At 52.2% G+C, this 12,237-nt stretch overlaps 1 protein-coding gene across 1 annotated transcript in view; it reads right to left on the bottom strand.

Moving 5' to 3' along the window:
• Nucleotides 1-352: 352 nt before the first annotated feature.
• The window catches only part of LOC120517025 (CUB and sushi domain-containing protein 1-like), a 293,367-nt gene continuing 281,482 nt past the window's right edge, over nt 353-12,237 (bottom strand). Inside the window, exons 66-70 of the mRNA XM_039739099.1 lie at nt 10,699-10,860; nt 8,696-8,808; nt 6,156-6,243; nt 4,297-4,429; nt 353-3,285 (exon numbers count right to left, since the gene is read on the bottom strand). Coding sequence (XP_039595033.1) covers nt 3,126-3,285; nt 4,297-4,429; nt 6,156-6,243; nt 8,696-8,808; nt 10,699-10,860 — 656 coding nt within the window. The 3' untranslated portion in view covers nt 353-3,125. The remainder of the gene's footprint in view (nt 3,286-4,296; nt 4,430-6,155; nt 6,244-8,695; nt 8,809-10,698; nt 10,861-12,237) is intronic.

The following is a 12,237-nucleotide window of genomic DNA, read 5'->3' as shown; positions in this document are numbered from 1 at the left end:
ATCGCTGTCCGTGGTCCTGAAGGCCCCTTCTTGATTCTTCGCTGCATTTGTGTCTCGGCCAGAGGAGACCTCTGGCGGTGGGTCACCAGCACAACCCGCCAACACTGAACTACAACAATAAACCTGAGCCGACAGAAGTGAAAATCAGCGGTGTAATCTGTTTGTTTGTTTGTTTGTTTGTTTGTTTGTTTTTTAAATGTCCCCTTCAGTTGTGGCATTGAACAAATACAATTTATAATCCATTGTTCTCATGTCAAAAGAGTCCATTTGTACAGGCCACGTCTCACATACTCACATGTGCAATGGGACTGGAATTGAAGTGTTTTACATGAAAGGAAAAAAATTACATTTGTATAGTAAAAACATGTATTTATTTCTTTTTAACAATTTTATACCTACATTAATCCAAAAGTACAGCATATGTAATAATTTTACAAATTCTTCATAAAAAATATAACTCTGTACAAAAAGTTCGTTTGCACCTACTTCAAGTCAGCAGCATGTGGTAAAATGCAAAAACATGGAATGATGGAATGCCGTTCGTTTTTACAGCTTTTCGTAACAAAATCTCGTACACAAGGAGGGGAAAACGTTATTGCAGCTGGCCTGGAGGAAGGCGGGATGTGGAAATCAAGCAGCCATCTGAACCTCACAGAAGCAAAACGAAAAACACGGAGGGAGAAAAAAGAAAACAAAAAACAAACAAAAACCAAGGGGACGTTTCCAGCATTTTGTCGCCAACGGGGAGCTCAGGCACGGGCGGCCTGAAGTCCGACGAGACACCGGGCAGCACGCTGAACGCAGCGGCCGAGTTGCATAATTTATTTTATTTTTTTTTTGTTTAATGGAGAAGGAAGAAGAAACAAATCTAAAAAAAAAAATACAACGGTCTCTGATTTCGGCCTTACTTGAGGGGCAACACACGTCGTCTCGCTCAGCAACGCTGAATTTGGAAAAAGTCAAAGAAGTGTGAAGTCACGTTGTGCCCCTCGGGTGGGCCGGCTTTGTGGGTCTAGCAGAGAAAGGGTTAAACCGTCAGGAGTGACCAAACCAAAATGCACGACTGGCCTTCTCCTAAGTCGGCGGTGGTCCGCATTCCAAACAGCTGGGGAAAAAAAATCCGTAAGTGGACCCTGCCCAAAATCTGCCACCTTAACACCTTAGGGCCTGCTTGAAGTGGAGTGGGCCTCGCAAGCCATCTTGGGGTCTCGACACGCTGGTGCCATTCATGGCCAGACACCAAAATCCAAATCTGGTTGTTGTGGGCGGGACAGGACAATCCGTAAGGAATCATTAAATGGAGGGCATTTGGGGAGTGGGCACTTCACCGGACCACTGGGATGAACTCAGCGCCACCAGTCGACTCCACCGGCCCCTCTGCCTGCTCAGTTCGGGGGGCGACGTATGACCTGGTGTGCTCTGTCCAGGTCTGATCGACTCTCGAGGAGCGGACACGAGTCGACTCTGCCGCACGCCGTGTCCCGTCATCGAGGAGCAGCAGAGCGCCGTGTGGGGGACTCGACGAGAAGTGGAGCAGAGCAGAGCTGACTGGGGGCGGAGCAGGCAACGGTCGAGTCACCGAGGGTCCCATACCATAGAGTCGGTGTCCATCGGGGAGGGGGGCACAACAAACCCGTCACTGCTCAGACACAGTGTGACTCTGCTCGACTGCTTCCTGGAATGGGACACGGCGAAACTCCACGTCAGGTATGAACAGGACACGAGTGGGCTCTGCCGTACGCCGCTCCACTTCTTATGACAGGGGTCCGAAAGCAGGACTCGAGTCCATTTTCTGTTCAGAAAGAGTCGACTCTTCTGTACTCCTCCATCGTCTTCCTCAATGGCTGGCTGAGAGGGGACACGAGTCGATTTGACTGCCCTCTGCTAACAACTTCATTTCTTATCAAAAGCTAAAAGTGGGCCACGAGTCAAGACCACCGCCCTCTCTTCCATGTTTGCTCGACTGCCATCTACATACGGGACACAAGGTGACAGTTGTGCTTCTCGTCGACGGACGAGGACAGGACAGGAAGTGACTCCACGATGCCATCATCAATGGGGACACGAGGCGATCATCGATGACTGGCTCGACCGGACGGCACTCCTCTTGTAACTGACGGTAAAGGGGGTCCCAAGTCGGCTCGTCAGTGGGGGGGCTTTTTGGTATTCAGTCAGACACAACTTGACGTCACAGCCTCGGGGAGCACAACAAAGACAAACCCAGGGAGTGGCGTCACACGGCGAACGCACGCGACACTCGAAGGGACGGGAGTGACGGTGACATCGCTCAGCGCCCGCAGACAGACACCCACCCGTTTGCTGTTTTTTTTTTTTTATGTCACAAACACATTTCTTCACAGCTTTTTTTTTGTTTGTTTTTCAATAAGTGCAAAATTTATGAAAATAAAGAATATACTACATATCTGCTTTTTGGGTTAAAGGTAAAAAAATAAAGTTTATGGGACAAAAGAAAACCGATGGCAACGACGTGATAGCAGTTAAGTGGAAACCGTGAGACGATTGTGACGTTATGACAGGCCTCGGATGTAAACTTCGACTGCCCGATGGAGACGTGAAGACAGTGCGGTGACCCGGGCGAGCCTCGGCGCGTATTTACAAGGATCGAAACCCTGTCGCTTGGACGCTTTGTTTGTGTTTCATTGTCGGACTCGTTCATGACATACTAGTGCAAGAATTGTGCATTAATGTTTGCAACACAACTGCTGATAAGACGCCCCCCGGTGGCCACAGCGCCTGGCAGGTGACATCGAGAGAGGCGCTCCTTCCGCCAATACTGAGGAGGCTTTTAGCGACTCGTCAAAAACCCGACTGGCATCAAAATCTCCGAGGCGGCCCGAATGGCAAAATGTCCGTCCGGAGGTGCTTCTCGCTCGCCGATGAAAGTCCGCCTTGCTTTTCCTCGTCGCCTCGAGGACTCACTCGGCTTCCAGAACATCTGCTCTTCTGCTGTTGTGTCTTCTTTTCTTTTTCGATTTTCCTGACAGAATTGTTATAAAGAGTACAGTAGCAAAGCATAGTCACCCAGGAGGTTGGCACATGGCACCAAGACGTTACTGCGTACCCAAGAGGTATGGCTATAGATCAGTCGAGACTGACAGTAAAGGCTATACGACGGTGCACACCGTGTTCAGGGTCGTGTCGAAGCGCACCGCCTTGGCTTCCGTCGGCTTCATGTTCGTGTCGTACATCGGGTTCTCGAAGGACGCCTGCCCGTTGGTGTTCTCGTGCCCGGCGTAGCCGTTGTACTGCACTTTGGGTCTTGTCCTGAAAGGGAAACATACGGGTGAGACATGGCACATGGGCACAGCGGACCGTGACGCGCCACACGTGACTGCAGGGTGTGGGCACAGTGGGGGTGGGCACGGGCTCCTGGAGACAACACCTCTGGGGGGCAATCGGGATAGAAGGGGTCCATGAGCTGTTTGTCTGTTGGCCTGACGCGGAGCTGACCTGTCTGTTTATATAGCGCCTTTCACATTTATCTGTGTACCGTGACGGACCTTCGTGTTCATTGATCTGTTCATATAGCGCCTTTCACGCCTGTCTGTAGAGTGCCATTGCAGCTTTCTAATCATTATATAGCGCCTTTCATGTCTGTTTACCTACCTATATAGCGCCTTTCACATTTATCTGACTGTCAATCTATGCATTGCCAGTCCGGCCTGTGTATTACAGTATATAGTCTGTCATGTCTCTCTATATATTTACTTTATAGCGCCTTTCATGTATTTCTGTTTATGTGGTGCCTTTCACATGAATCTGTCTATCAATCTGTACAGCATCTTTCCCATCTGACTACTGATTTATATAGCGCCTTTCTCATCAGTCTCTCTGTTTACTGGTTATATTCCTCTTGATATCTCTTAGCGTATTATATAGCGCCTTTCACCTCCACACGCAGTGCTTTTTCACATCTACCTCCATGTCTCTGTGATGCCCTTCACATGACTTCACCTCAGTTTATTACGCACTCTTTCCTATCAATTAATAATTATATAGCGCCTTCTCAGCAATCTCTCTCTACAGAGCACCCTTCACATCTACTGTGTTACCTGTATTCTATTGTGTCTTTCACGTTTGTTCTATTGTGTCTTTCACGTCTATTGTGTCTTTCACGTCTATTGTGTCTTTCACGTCTGTTCTATTGTGCCTCTCCTACCCACCTGTCTCATATATAGTGCATCTTTCACTTTGTCTTTGCCACTTTCCCCTCCCCTGACTTGGATCCTAAAGTGCCCACCCACCTGGCACCAGTGACAAGGACGAGCCCCTTACCTGTGTTTGTAGAGGTAAAAGGCAAAACCTGACAGAATGAGAGCAAAGAAGGGCACCAGGATGGCGGCTGCCACGGAGCTGCTGTTGGTGCCATAGTACGGGTTGGACGAGTCCGTGTCCGACGTCACGAGACCTGAAACAGAAAATGGCACTGGTTAGGTGGTCACTGCAGGGGCTGCTCTCCGCCCACCAGTCTATGTCGTCTTGAGTGCCCCCTCGCTGCCTCTTTCACCTCCTGCTTGGTGTCGGGCATCACTTGGGCTCCACTCCGGCATTAACTGAGTCCCCCAAAGCTGCCAGCTTTCTGATGTTGGCACTAATAGGCTCGTCTTTGTATTTGCGAAGCTGCCAGGTGACTTGATGAGTCAGGCGAGGAGCTCCAATGTGCCCAGTTAGAACATCAGACGCGTCTGACAGAGGCAACGAAGAAGGAGCCGCGGTGGCATTGAGGTGCGTGAGCCCTGAGGGGCCGCTCTTACTCGGCCTGCTGGCCCACCGGACCACCGAAGCTCCTGTCTCAGCTGTCACGGGCCGCCGCTGCGGATCGTTTTCCTTAATTACTTTGAGGTTCGCCATGAAGGTCGACTCTCGGCTCACTGCGCTTCAGTATTTGTCGCTGCGCTCACTGGTGCAGCCTCACTTTTTATGTGCCCACTGCGCCTTTAGCAACATCGGGCATCACCTTTCACGAATCGCAGAGACCGCGTCAGGTGGCACGGCTGGCTCCAGTGGGCAACTTTGTGCTTCAGGCACTTACTGGTTACGACTGCCACTTTGGTGACTTTGACACCCTTCAGGCTTTGGACCCCCTGTTCAGACCCCCTGCCAGCTTCTTTGGCCTGCCTTGGCAGTTCCTCTTGGATGCGCTGACTACCCGCTCACGACACGTCTGTCACTGCACTGGCTTGGGCAGCCATTTTTGGTCATGTGACACTGGTGTCATGACAAGTGATGCCATCTTTGAGTGCCAGTTTAGTGAGGTCATCTTCGTCACTGGGACCATTCAGCGTGCAGATTGCCAGGTGATGCTGGTGTGACATTTATCTAAGATGGCAGCACAGCATTCCCATCGTCCTCGTTGTGGACGTGTTCACGATGACAGCCACCCTAGGAGTATCTAAGATGGCAGCAGAGCCTTCTTATTCTGCTTGTTTTGGGCACAGTAACTGCCAGCTCACGACGCTTTGGGCCTCTTCAGATGACATTGTGGTGAGCAGCCCTACTGGTCATGCAGACCACCCGCTCACAGAGTGTCTGCTCTCTTGTGATTACTGCGGATGCTGGTGTCACGACACACGAGGCCATCACCACAATGGACCTCCTAATGGTGGCACCGCATCGTCGCCGGCTCAGCTTTACCGTCAGCCCCCATTTTTGTGCTTTTGCACGGTCATTTTGGTGAGGTCACTTTCATCACTGTGTCCATTCAGTGTGTCACATGAGGGGACATGACCTGTAATGTCATCGGGGTACGAGTATCTGAGCTGGCAGCTTTGAAGATGTTGACCCCCAGCTCACTTCATTCTGGGGTCTTTTCAGAGCCATGTTGGTGAGGTCATTTTCATGACTCTGTCACTCACTCATTTGCTTTCGGTCACGCGGTGTTCAGTGGGCCTCGTGACACCTGACGTCATCACTGTGAACCTATAAAAGATGGTGGCACGGCCTGCTCGGTATTCTAGTTTGGGGACAAAAGCCAATGACAAAGACCTCATCAAAATGGCGTCAACAAAGAGCAAAGCATGGCGGTAAACACGAGGAACGTTTGAGGACACCAAGCCTCGACTCCTGACAGCCCCCCACACAGTCCAGACTCCCCGGTCGGCCCCCCAAGGCGCAGCTCCTTTTATTCTCCTTACCTTGTCGTATCAGTCGGAATTTTCCAAAGTCCTTGCCGTGAACGACTCCTTGGTAGACAAACCCGCTGTTTTCAGAATCAGCAGAGACCTTCGATACGAAAAAGAGGAAAACAAACGTGAGAGAAGGGCAGCAAGAAGGAGGAGGAGGAGGACGTCAGGGGCGCCGTTCTGAATTTTGAATGGGAAATTAACTCGGAATATCCGATCAGATGCTTCAGATTGAAGAAACGTCTCACTTGGTGATGGGCCCATCATGGCAGCCGCTTCCACGAGGCAGCATCCCGGCCTGCAGAGGGCGCCACTCACGGCATGACCCAAAAGGGGTGGAGCCAAGCGCAGCGGACACATCCTGAGAGACGGGCAGCAGAGGGGGGTGCCAGCAGGACGTCCACACCTCCCATCTTTGTCACCTTGTCATGGGCTCATCCCTGCCCTGTCACAGGCCGCTTTTCAGGCCCCGGACCACCGCAGTGTTTGAGGGGGGAGTGATGAGTGAATGTCACGTAAGTCAGAGCCGTGGGGTCCACGTGTAACCCATGAGTGATCACTGAGGCATTTCTAGTAGCAACTTGTCTACCACAATAAAAAGAACCTTAGAGATTAAAGCACATTTCATGAACACTTGGCGTAGTCGGCAGGATTCAAATGATTTTCTACTGCAATGGGGGTTTGTAAAATTGAATTTGAGCCCAGATAACGTGTGACGTTGAAGGGAGTAAACTGTGTGAGCAAAGACGATAACCAAACCACCGAGCTGATAAGGGAAAACCAGCACTAGGCTGAAGTGTGGCTATTTAAACAGGAGTTTAGGAAAGCGAATACAGGCACAGGACAGGAGCCCTGAGCTCACTCTCTTTGGTGGGACGTTGGCGGGGTTTGGTTGGGGGTATGATGTACCCACCTTAAAGATTTCTGGCACCAGACGTCAGGGTTGTTCCTCTGCCATACTATCCCCCCCTCCCCCCCCACTAATTTCCTCTCCCTGTCTCTTTGCCTAAGGACTTCAATCCATCTAACATTGCAGAGCCCCTTCCTATCCCACTGACTGTCAGATGTGGAGCCCCACCCACGATGCCCCTTTTGTGCCCCCTCAGACTCTGCCTTACTGATTTTACCTCCTGTCTGTCATCATGGGTAACTGACCAACTGCAGCTAACAGCTGGGGTCAGAGGAGGGTGTGTGTGTGTTGGTGTAGCCATGCCCACTCAAAAGAGTTGTCTGCCCACCCAATACAAAACCAATAAAAAGAACATGTCATCTTATTTTAATGTTTAGTTGCCCTTCCAATATCTTCCAGTGCCCACCACCCCAGTAGTGCCCCTGGTTACAGCCTCCCCTATGAGATTCCCAGTTGGCCCACTGCTGCTCAGGGCTTCAAATGCCACTCACCCGCTGCCCTGAGTCCCGCGCTTCTTGCATTGTCCACTTCAGAGCCAGGGCTCCATGCTTTTGCCCGCTCTGTGACTTATTGGCCAACTTGGGATGGAGTGGTTTGGAGGTCTTATGGAGACCGTGAGGGTGGGTGCTTGGCGGTGCAGCTGATCTCATTGTTGTTCCTCTCTCAGCCAATCAGCTTTAAACACGTCTTCTGACATCACTTCATAGTCAAAGGCAGACATTTTGTGATTCAGCTTGGGGGGAGGGGGGCAGCTGGGCTGCTCTTTGGTTTACTTCCTCGTTTGTGATGTCAGAGGCAGAGTTTAAAGCTGATTGGCTGAAAGAGAACAAACCTCAGAAATCTGATAAGTGGCAGGAGACCACCCGGTGTGTGGGTCACTCATGTGTTGAGCTCGTAGCTGGTGGTCCAGGCTTCAGCTTCAGCTCCAGGTCTCGGTGGTTTGCTCCCACAACTCCCAGTGCTTCCCTAAGCCTGACCCTGTGTGACTCACCCTTAAGTGGGCCGAATTCTAATTGAGCACCACCTTGGAGCATTTTGAAGACCTCTGTCAGTCTGTACCAGCAGGACATGTCCTTCACTCCCTTGATGTCAGCTTTTGTGACGAGGTGACCACAAGTGCACACATGACACTCAGATGTGGTCTCACTACTGCCCCCTCCAGTGCTGACTGAACATAAACCCCCCAGTCCTCTGCGGTGGTCCCTTTGTAGCTGACGTTCCTCTGCACTTCTTCACATCGAGCTCCACCGTCCAGGCGTCTGTCCAGTTCTCAGGCTCCTCCACGTCCTTTTGAATTCTCTTTGCTGCCCCCTCAGTGTCTGCCACTTCTCCCCGAGTCATTCCTGTCAAATCAGAGAAAGTAACGGGCCCACCGAGGGTCTCTTCTCCTGCTGGTTGACCAACGTGAGGTCCACTTTGGTGGGTCACTTCGGTCCTGTCAGAGACTGCCAGGGGTTTACTGCACTGCTCTGATGAGGATCCCATTTGTGACACACATGCCATGTTCAAGGCTGGCATCATGTGACAAAGAGACAAAGGGGGGCACCCCAGAAGGCCCCCCAGGAGCCGAATCAGACAAGGTGGTACAGTTCAGACCTGAAACAACATGCAGCTCACACGGCAAGAAAAGCGAAATACTCACATAGCCGTCCAGAGCCCAGCTGTCACTTTTGAACTTGCTGACAAACAACTCAACAGGCCCTCGGATTTGGTGGACTTTCAGGAGCAGGTGACTCTCCTCCTTCTTATAGGTGCCTGTGCAACGAGAAACACGGGGGAGTTACATACCCATACGCCATCTGACGCCACAACACGAACGGACGTTGGCAGGCTGGCATCTCCACCCTGTGGATGGAGGGGAGCCCTCTGAAGAGAACGGGCCGTGGTGCCCAGCAAAGCTCGCCACTCCTAGGCACCTAAGGCAGCCCCGCTGTCCGCCATGTCACTTGGTCACCAACTGCACGTGTCTGTGAAGCCCCAGGCTGGCATGAGTGCACGTCTCCCTCTGGGTCGCTCTTAACGTCGGGTGATGGCTCAGAATCTTTTCGTTTCTTTTAAACCCTCACTCAAGTCACGCCAGCTCCTCGGGTCTAGTGTCCCTGCTTGCTCTCCGGGGTCTCGTCTCTCTCGTCTTGATGTTCTCAGGCCCTACTATGTCTTTATTTTGACCAAACCCTCCTGACACTCCCTCACCGGTCACTTAAGTGGCATCGGTGGTGTCTGACCGAGCACTGGGCGCACGTGGCACACCAGTAGAAAAGAAGTCCTACTGGGATGGCACCAGCGTTTTGCTCATTTCAGTACCAGAATTTAACGGTTGATATGAAGCACCTCTCGCTCGCTGAGCCATTGAACGGTGTGATTGTGCCACCCCATGACCCCCCCAGTGTATTCCATCACACTCAACCCGCCCCCCATTGAATGTATACATAAATATAAACATGCTGGAGGCTCCAAGGGCGGACCCCCGGCCACTCCTTGGATTGATTAGCGTAGTGTGGCAAGACGGGGGTCCTGATTGTGTGCTGCAGTAGAGTGGCAGATGCTAGATGGGGTCCGAGGTCTAAAAGCCACCATTGTCACCAGAGTCAGAATTTTAGTACCGAGGTGACACAACTGTGTGGGCACCTTGAGGTGCAGAAAGGGCAGTGGCAGGTGGAGCCAAAGGATTTGGGGGCAACTGGCTACTCAGGGGGCAACTTGCAGCCTGGGTGTCTTTATACAACTTACTGTACAGCGCCCCCTGGAGCAAGTGTAGGTTAAGGGCCTCGCTAAAGGGCCCACCAGAGTAGGGTCCTCTTTGGCAGTAGTGGGGTTTTGAACCTTCTGGATACGAGCGCAGACCCCCAGCCTCAGGGCCGCCACTCCCCCCACAAGCTCTTAATTGGCTTTATGGCCTTTCTGTGAATTTCTTGGTGGTCTTGGACTGCGGACTTTTCTCCGCCAGATTCTCAGCGAGTCCTGATGAAGACCCCAAGCTGTGATTTGTGTCCCCCAGGTGGTCTTTATGTACATTCCACACTTGCGCTTTATTTGAGAAGGCATTTTGGGCTTTGGCACAGGCATGTAAAGTTGGTGGGTTTGGGGTCCCCTGGGGGAGTTTTTTTGGCGAAGCGCCAGGCCATGCTAGGGGGTCCTGCTTGTTTGGCACACCTCCTGATTGTCTTTGCTTCCTCATATAATTAATTCATTTCCATTCCTGGCTTTGCCACTGTGCCAACTAGGGCAGTCTAGCCTGGCAAGTTTGGCAACATGAGATGCGGAGACCCAGTGATGGGATAAAAGCCTCAAATCAGTGGGTGTCATGTGCTTTGAGCGGACGGGTGGTCACCATTGGACTGAAGTGGGGTCTTCTGAAGGGAGATGGCAAAACCATAAAAACCCAAACCACCGCTGAACTCTTCAATGCCATCTTCAGCCCAGAAACAAAGGAGAAGAGTTGAGGGGCCCATGGTAAACAGGAACAACAATAACTGCTTTGGGCCGCGAGAGGAGGCTGGCAGTGGCACCATCAGAACAACCAGATGCCACTCAGATGGCACCTTGGCTGGGAGGGCTGCCCCACACCACTGGGATTTTCAAGTCCGCGCCACCCGTCCACACACACACACACACACACACACAGAGTAAGGAGAGCCATCTTACCCGAGAGTCGCAGCTGCACCCCGCTGTGCTCCAGCAGTGAGGCGTTGACTTGGCTCGTCGAGACGTTCAGCCAGGTGACCGTGATGGTGGCCGGCTGCTTTTTGCCGAGGTACTCGTAGGTTCCTTTCCAGGCAGAATTCATCGAAAAGACATCTGCAGGGACTGGAGAAAGAGCGCCAATCAGTGGTGGGCGAGAGCGCTGCATTCTGAGCTTTGAACGATCGTGAGCGCCAAGCCCAGTGAGGTGAAGTCACCAGTGCCCTCCGTGAAATTCTCTTCGATGCCAGCTGTGCCAGTCATTCAAACACTAAAGAAGCTCAGACTCTACATTCACTGGGGCGGGGGGGGGACCCAAATATTCACCAAATTGGCCAACAACCCTCGAGTAGGGGGGTCCACTGGGATTATTGTGCCCGGTGATTCAGTGTGCCAAGTGCCATCACGCAGAGTCCATTGAGGGTTTGTCTCTGGCGCTTGTTCTTCAGTCGAGCGCACGACTTGGGTGACCAGCGTGTCCAACGTGAAGTCAAATTGAACATCAAGGCCGTGTGGACCACATGACTTGACTTGAACACGAAGAGTCTGCGACATCACACTCAGGGGTCCTGATTAGTGCAAGACCCCCAAGCACAGCCCACCTGCACACAAAGAGCCATACAGCTGTTGCCTCACACCCCCCAACGTACTCGCCATGTGACTTCGATAAAATGGGAGAAATCGAGGGAAACACAGGGGGCTGGAGACTCGGAAACGGGAACACGTCGGGGGGCCGGAGACTCAGAAATGGGAACACATCGGGGTCCTGAGACTCAGAAACGGGAACACGTCGGGGGGCCGGACACTCGGACAACAACAGATGAGTGCAGGAATGGCAGAGCGCTGGCCCAGGGTTGTGGCATCTCAAGGAGGGGATGGCTCCCAGTTTTCGACAGACTGATTTAGTTCACAATCCCCCCTTTAGTTCAGTCACTGTCACTGTACTGTGGTTGCCCTGGTAGTTCGATGCCCACATTGCCAACTTGACAGATGTTGACCCGAGCCCTAAAGATGCCAGTGAGGGGTCATGAAAGTCAAAGTTGCGAAGCACTGAAGCGAGTGAATCCTCAGCCTCATCTGCAGGAGTCAGCAAACAGAGGGGGGTGTGGGGGGTTCCATGTATGGACGGGGGGACGGGGGGACGTGGGGGTTTGGTGTTGTTTCATGTGGAAATTCTACAGCAGACAATGGACTGCGTCCTCCATGGAGAAGCACAAAGTACGACAGAGAGGGTTGATAAGATGCCGTGGACAAGGGAGGAGGACTCAGGGAGGAAGACCCTGCAAGGCTCAGGGTGGACCCCCCAGCAGTGGGGTGGGGGGGGTAAGAAAACGACTAAAAGGACACGTCGTCACACAGCTTACAGCAGTTCTGTTTGAGTCGCCGTCTCTTCACGCCCTATAAGATCAAGCCAGTCGTCCGCCATTCCCGTTCCTCTTGTTGTCGTGTCCAGCGCCTCCTGCGACTTTTCCTGGATTTCTATTCATCTCCGGTTTTCATTAA

The sequence above is a fragment of the Polypterus senegalus genome, chromosome 16 (genome assembly GCF_016835505.1).
Source record: "Polypterus senegalus isolate Bchr_013 chromosome 16, ASM1683550v1, whole genome shotgun sequence".
Classification (NCBI taxonomy): domain Eukaryota; kingdom Metazoa; phylum Chordata; class Cladistia; order Polypteriformes; family Polypteridae; genus Polypterus; species Polypterus senegalus.
The sequence above is the reverse complement of the archived record's forward strand: the minus strand, read 5'-3'. Positions and strand labels throughout refer to the sequence as shown.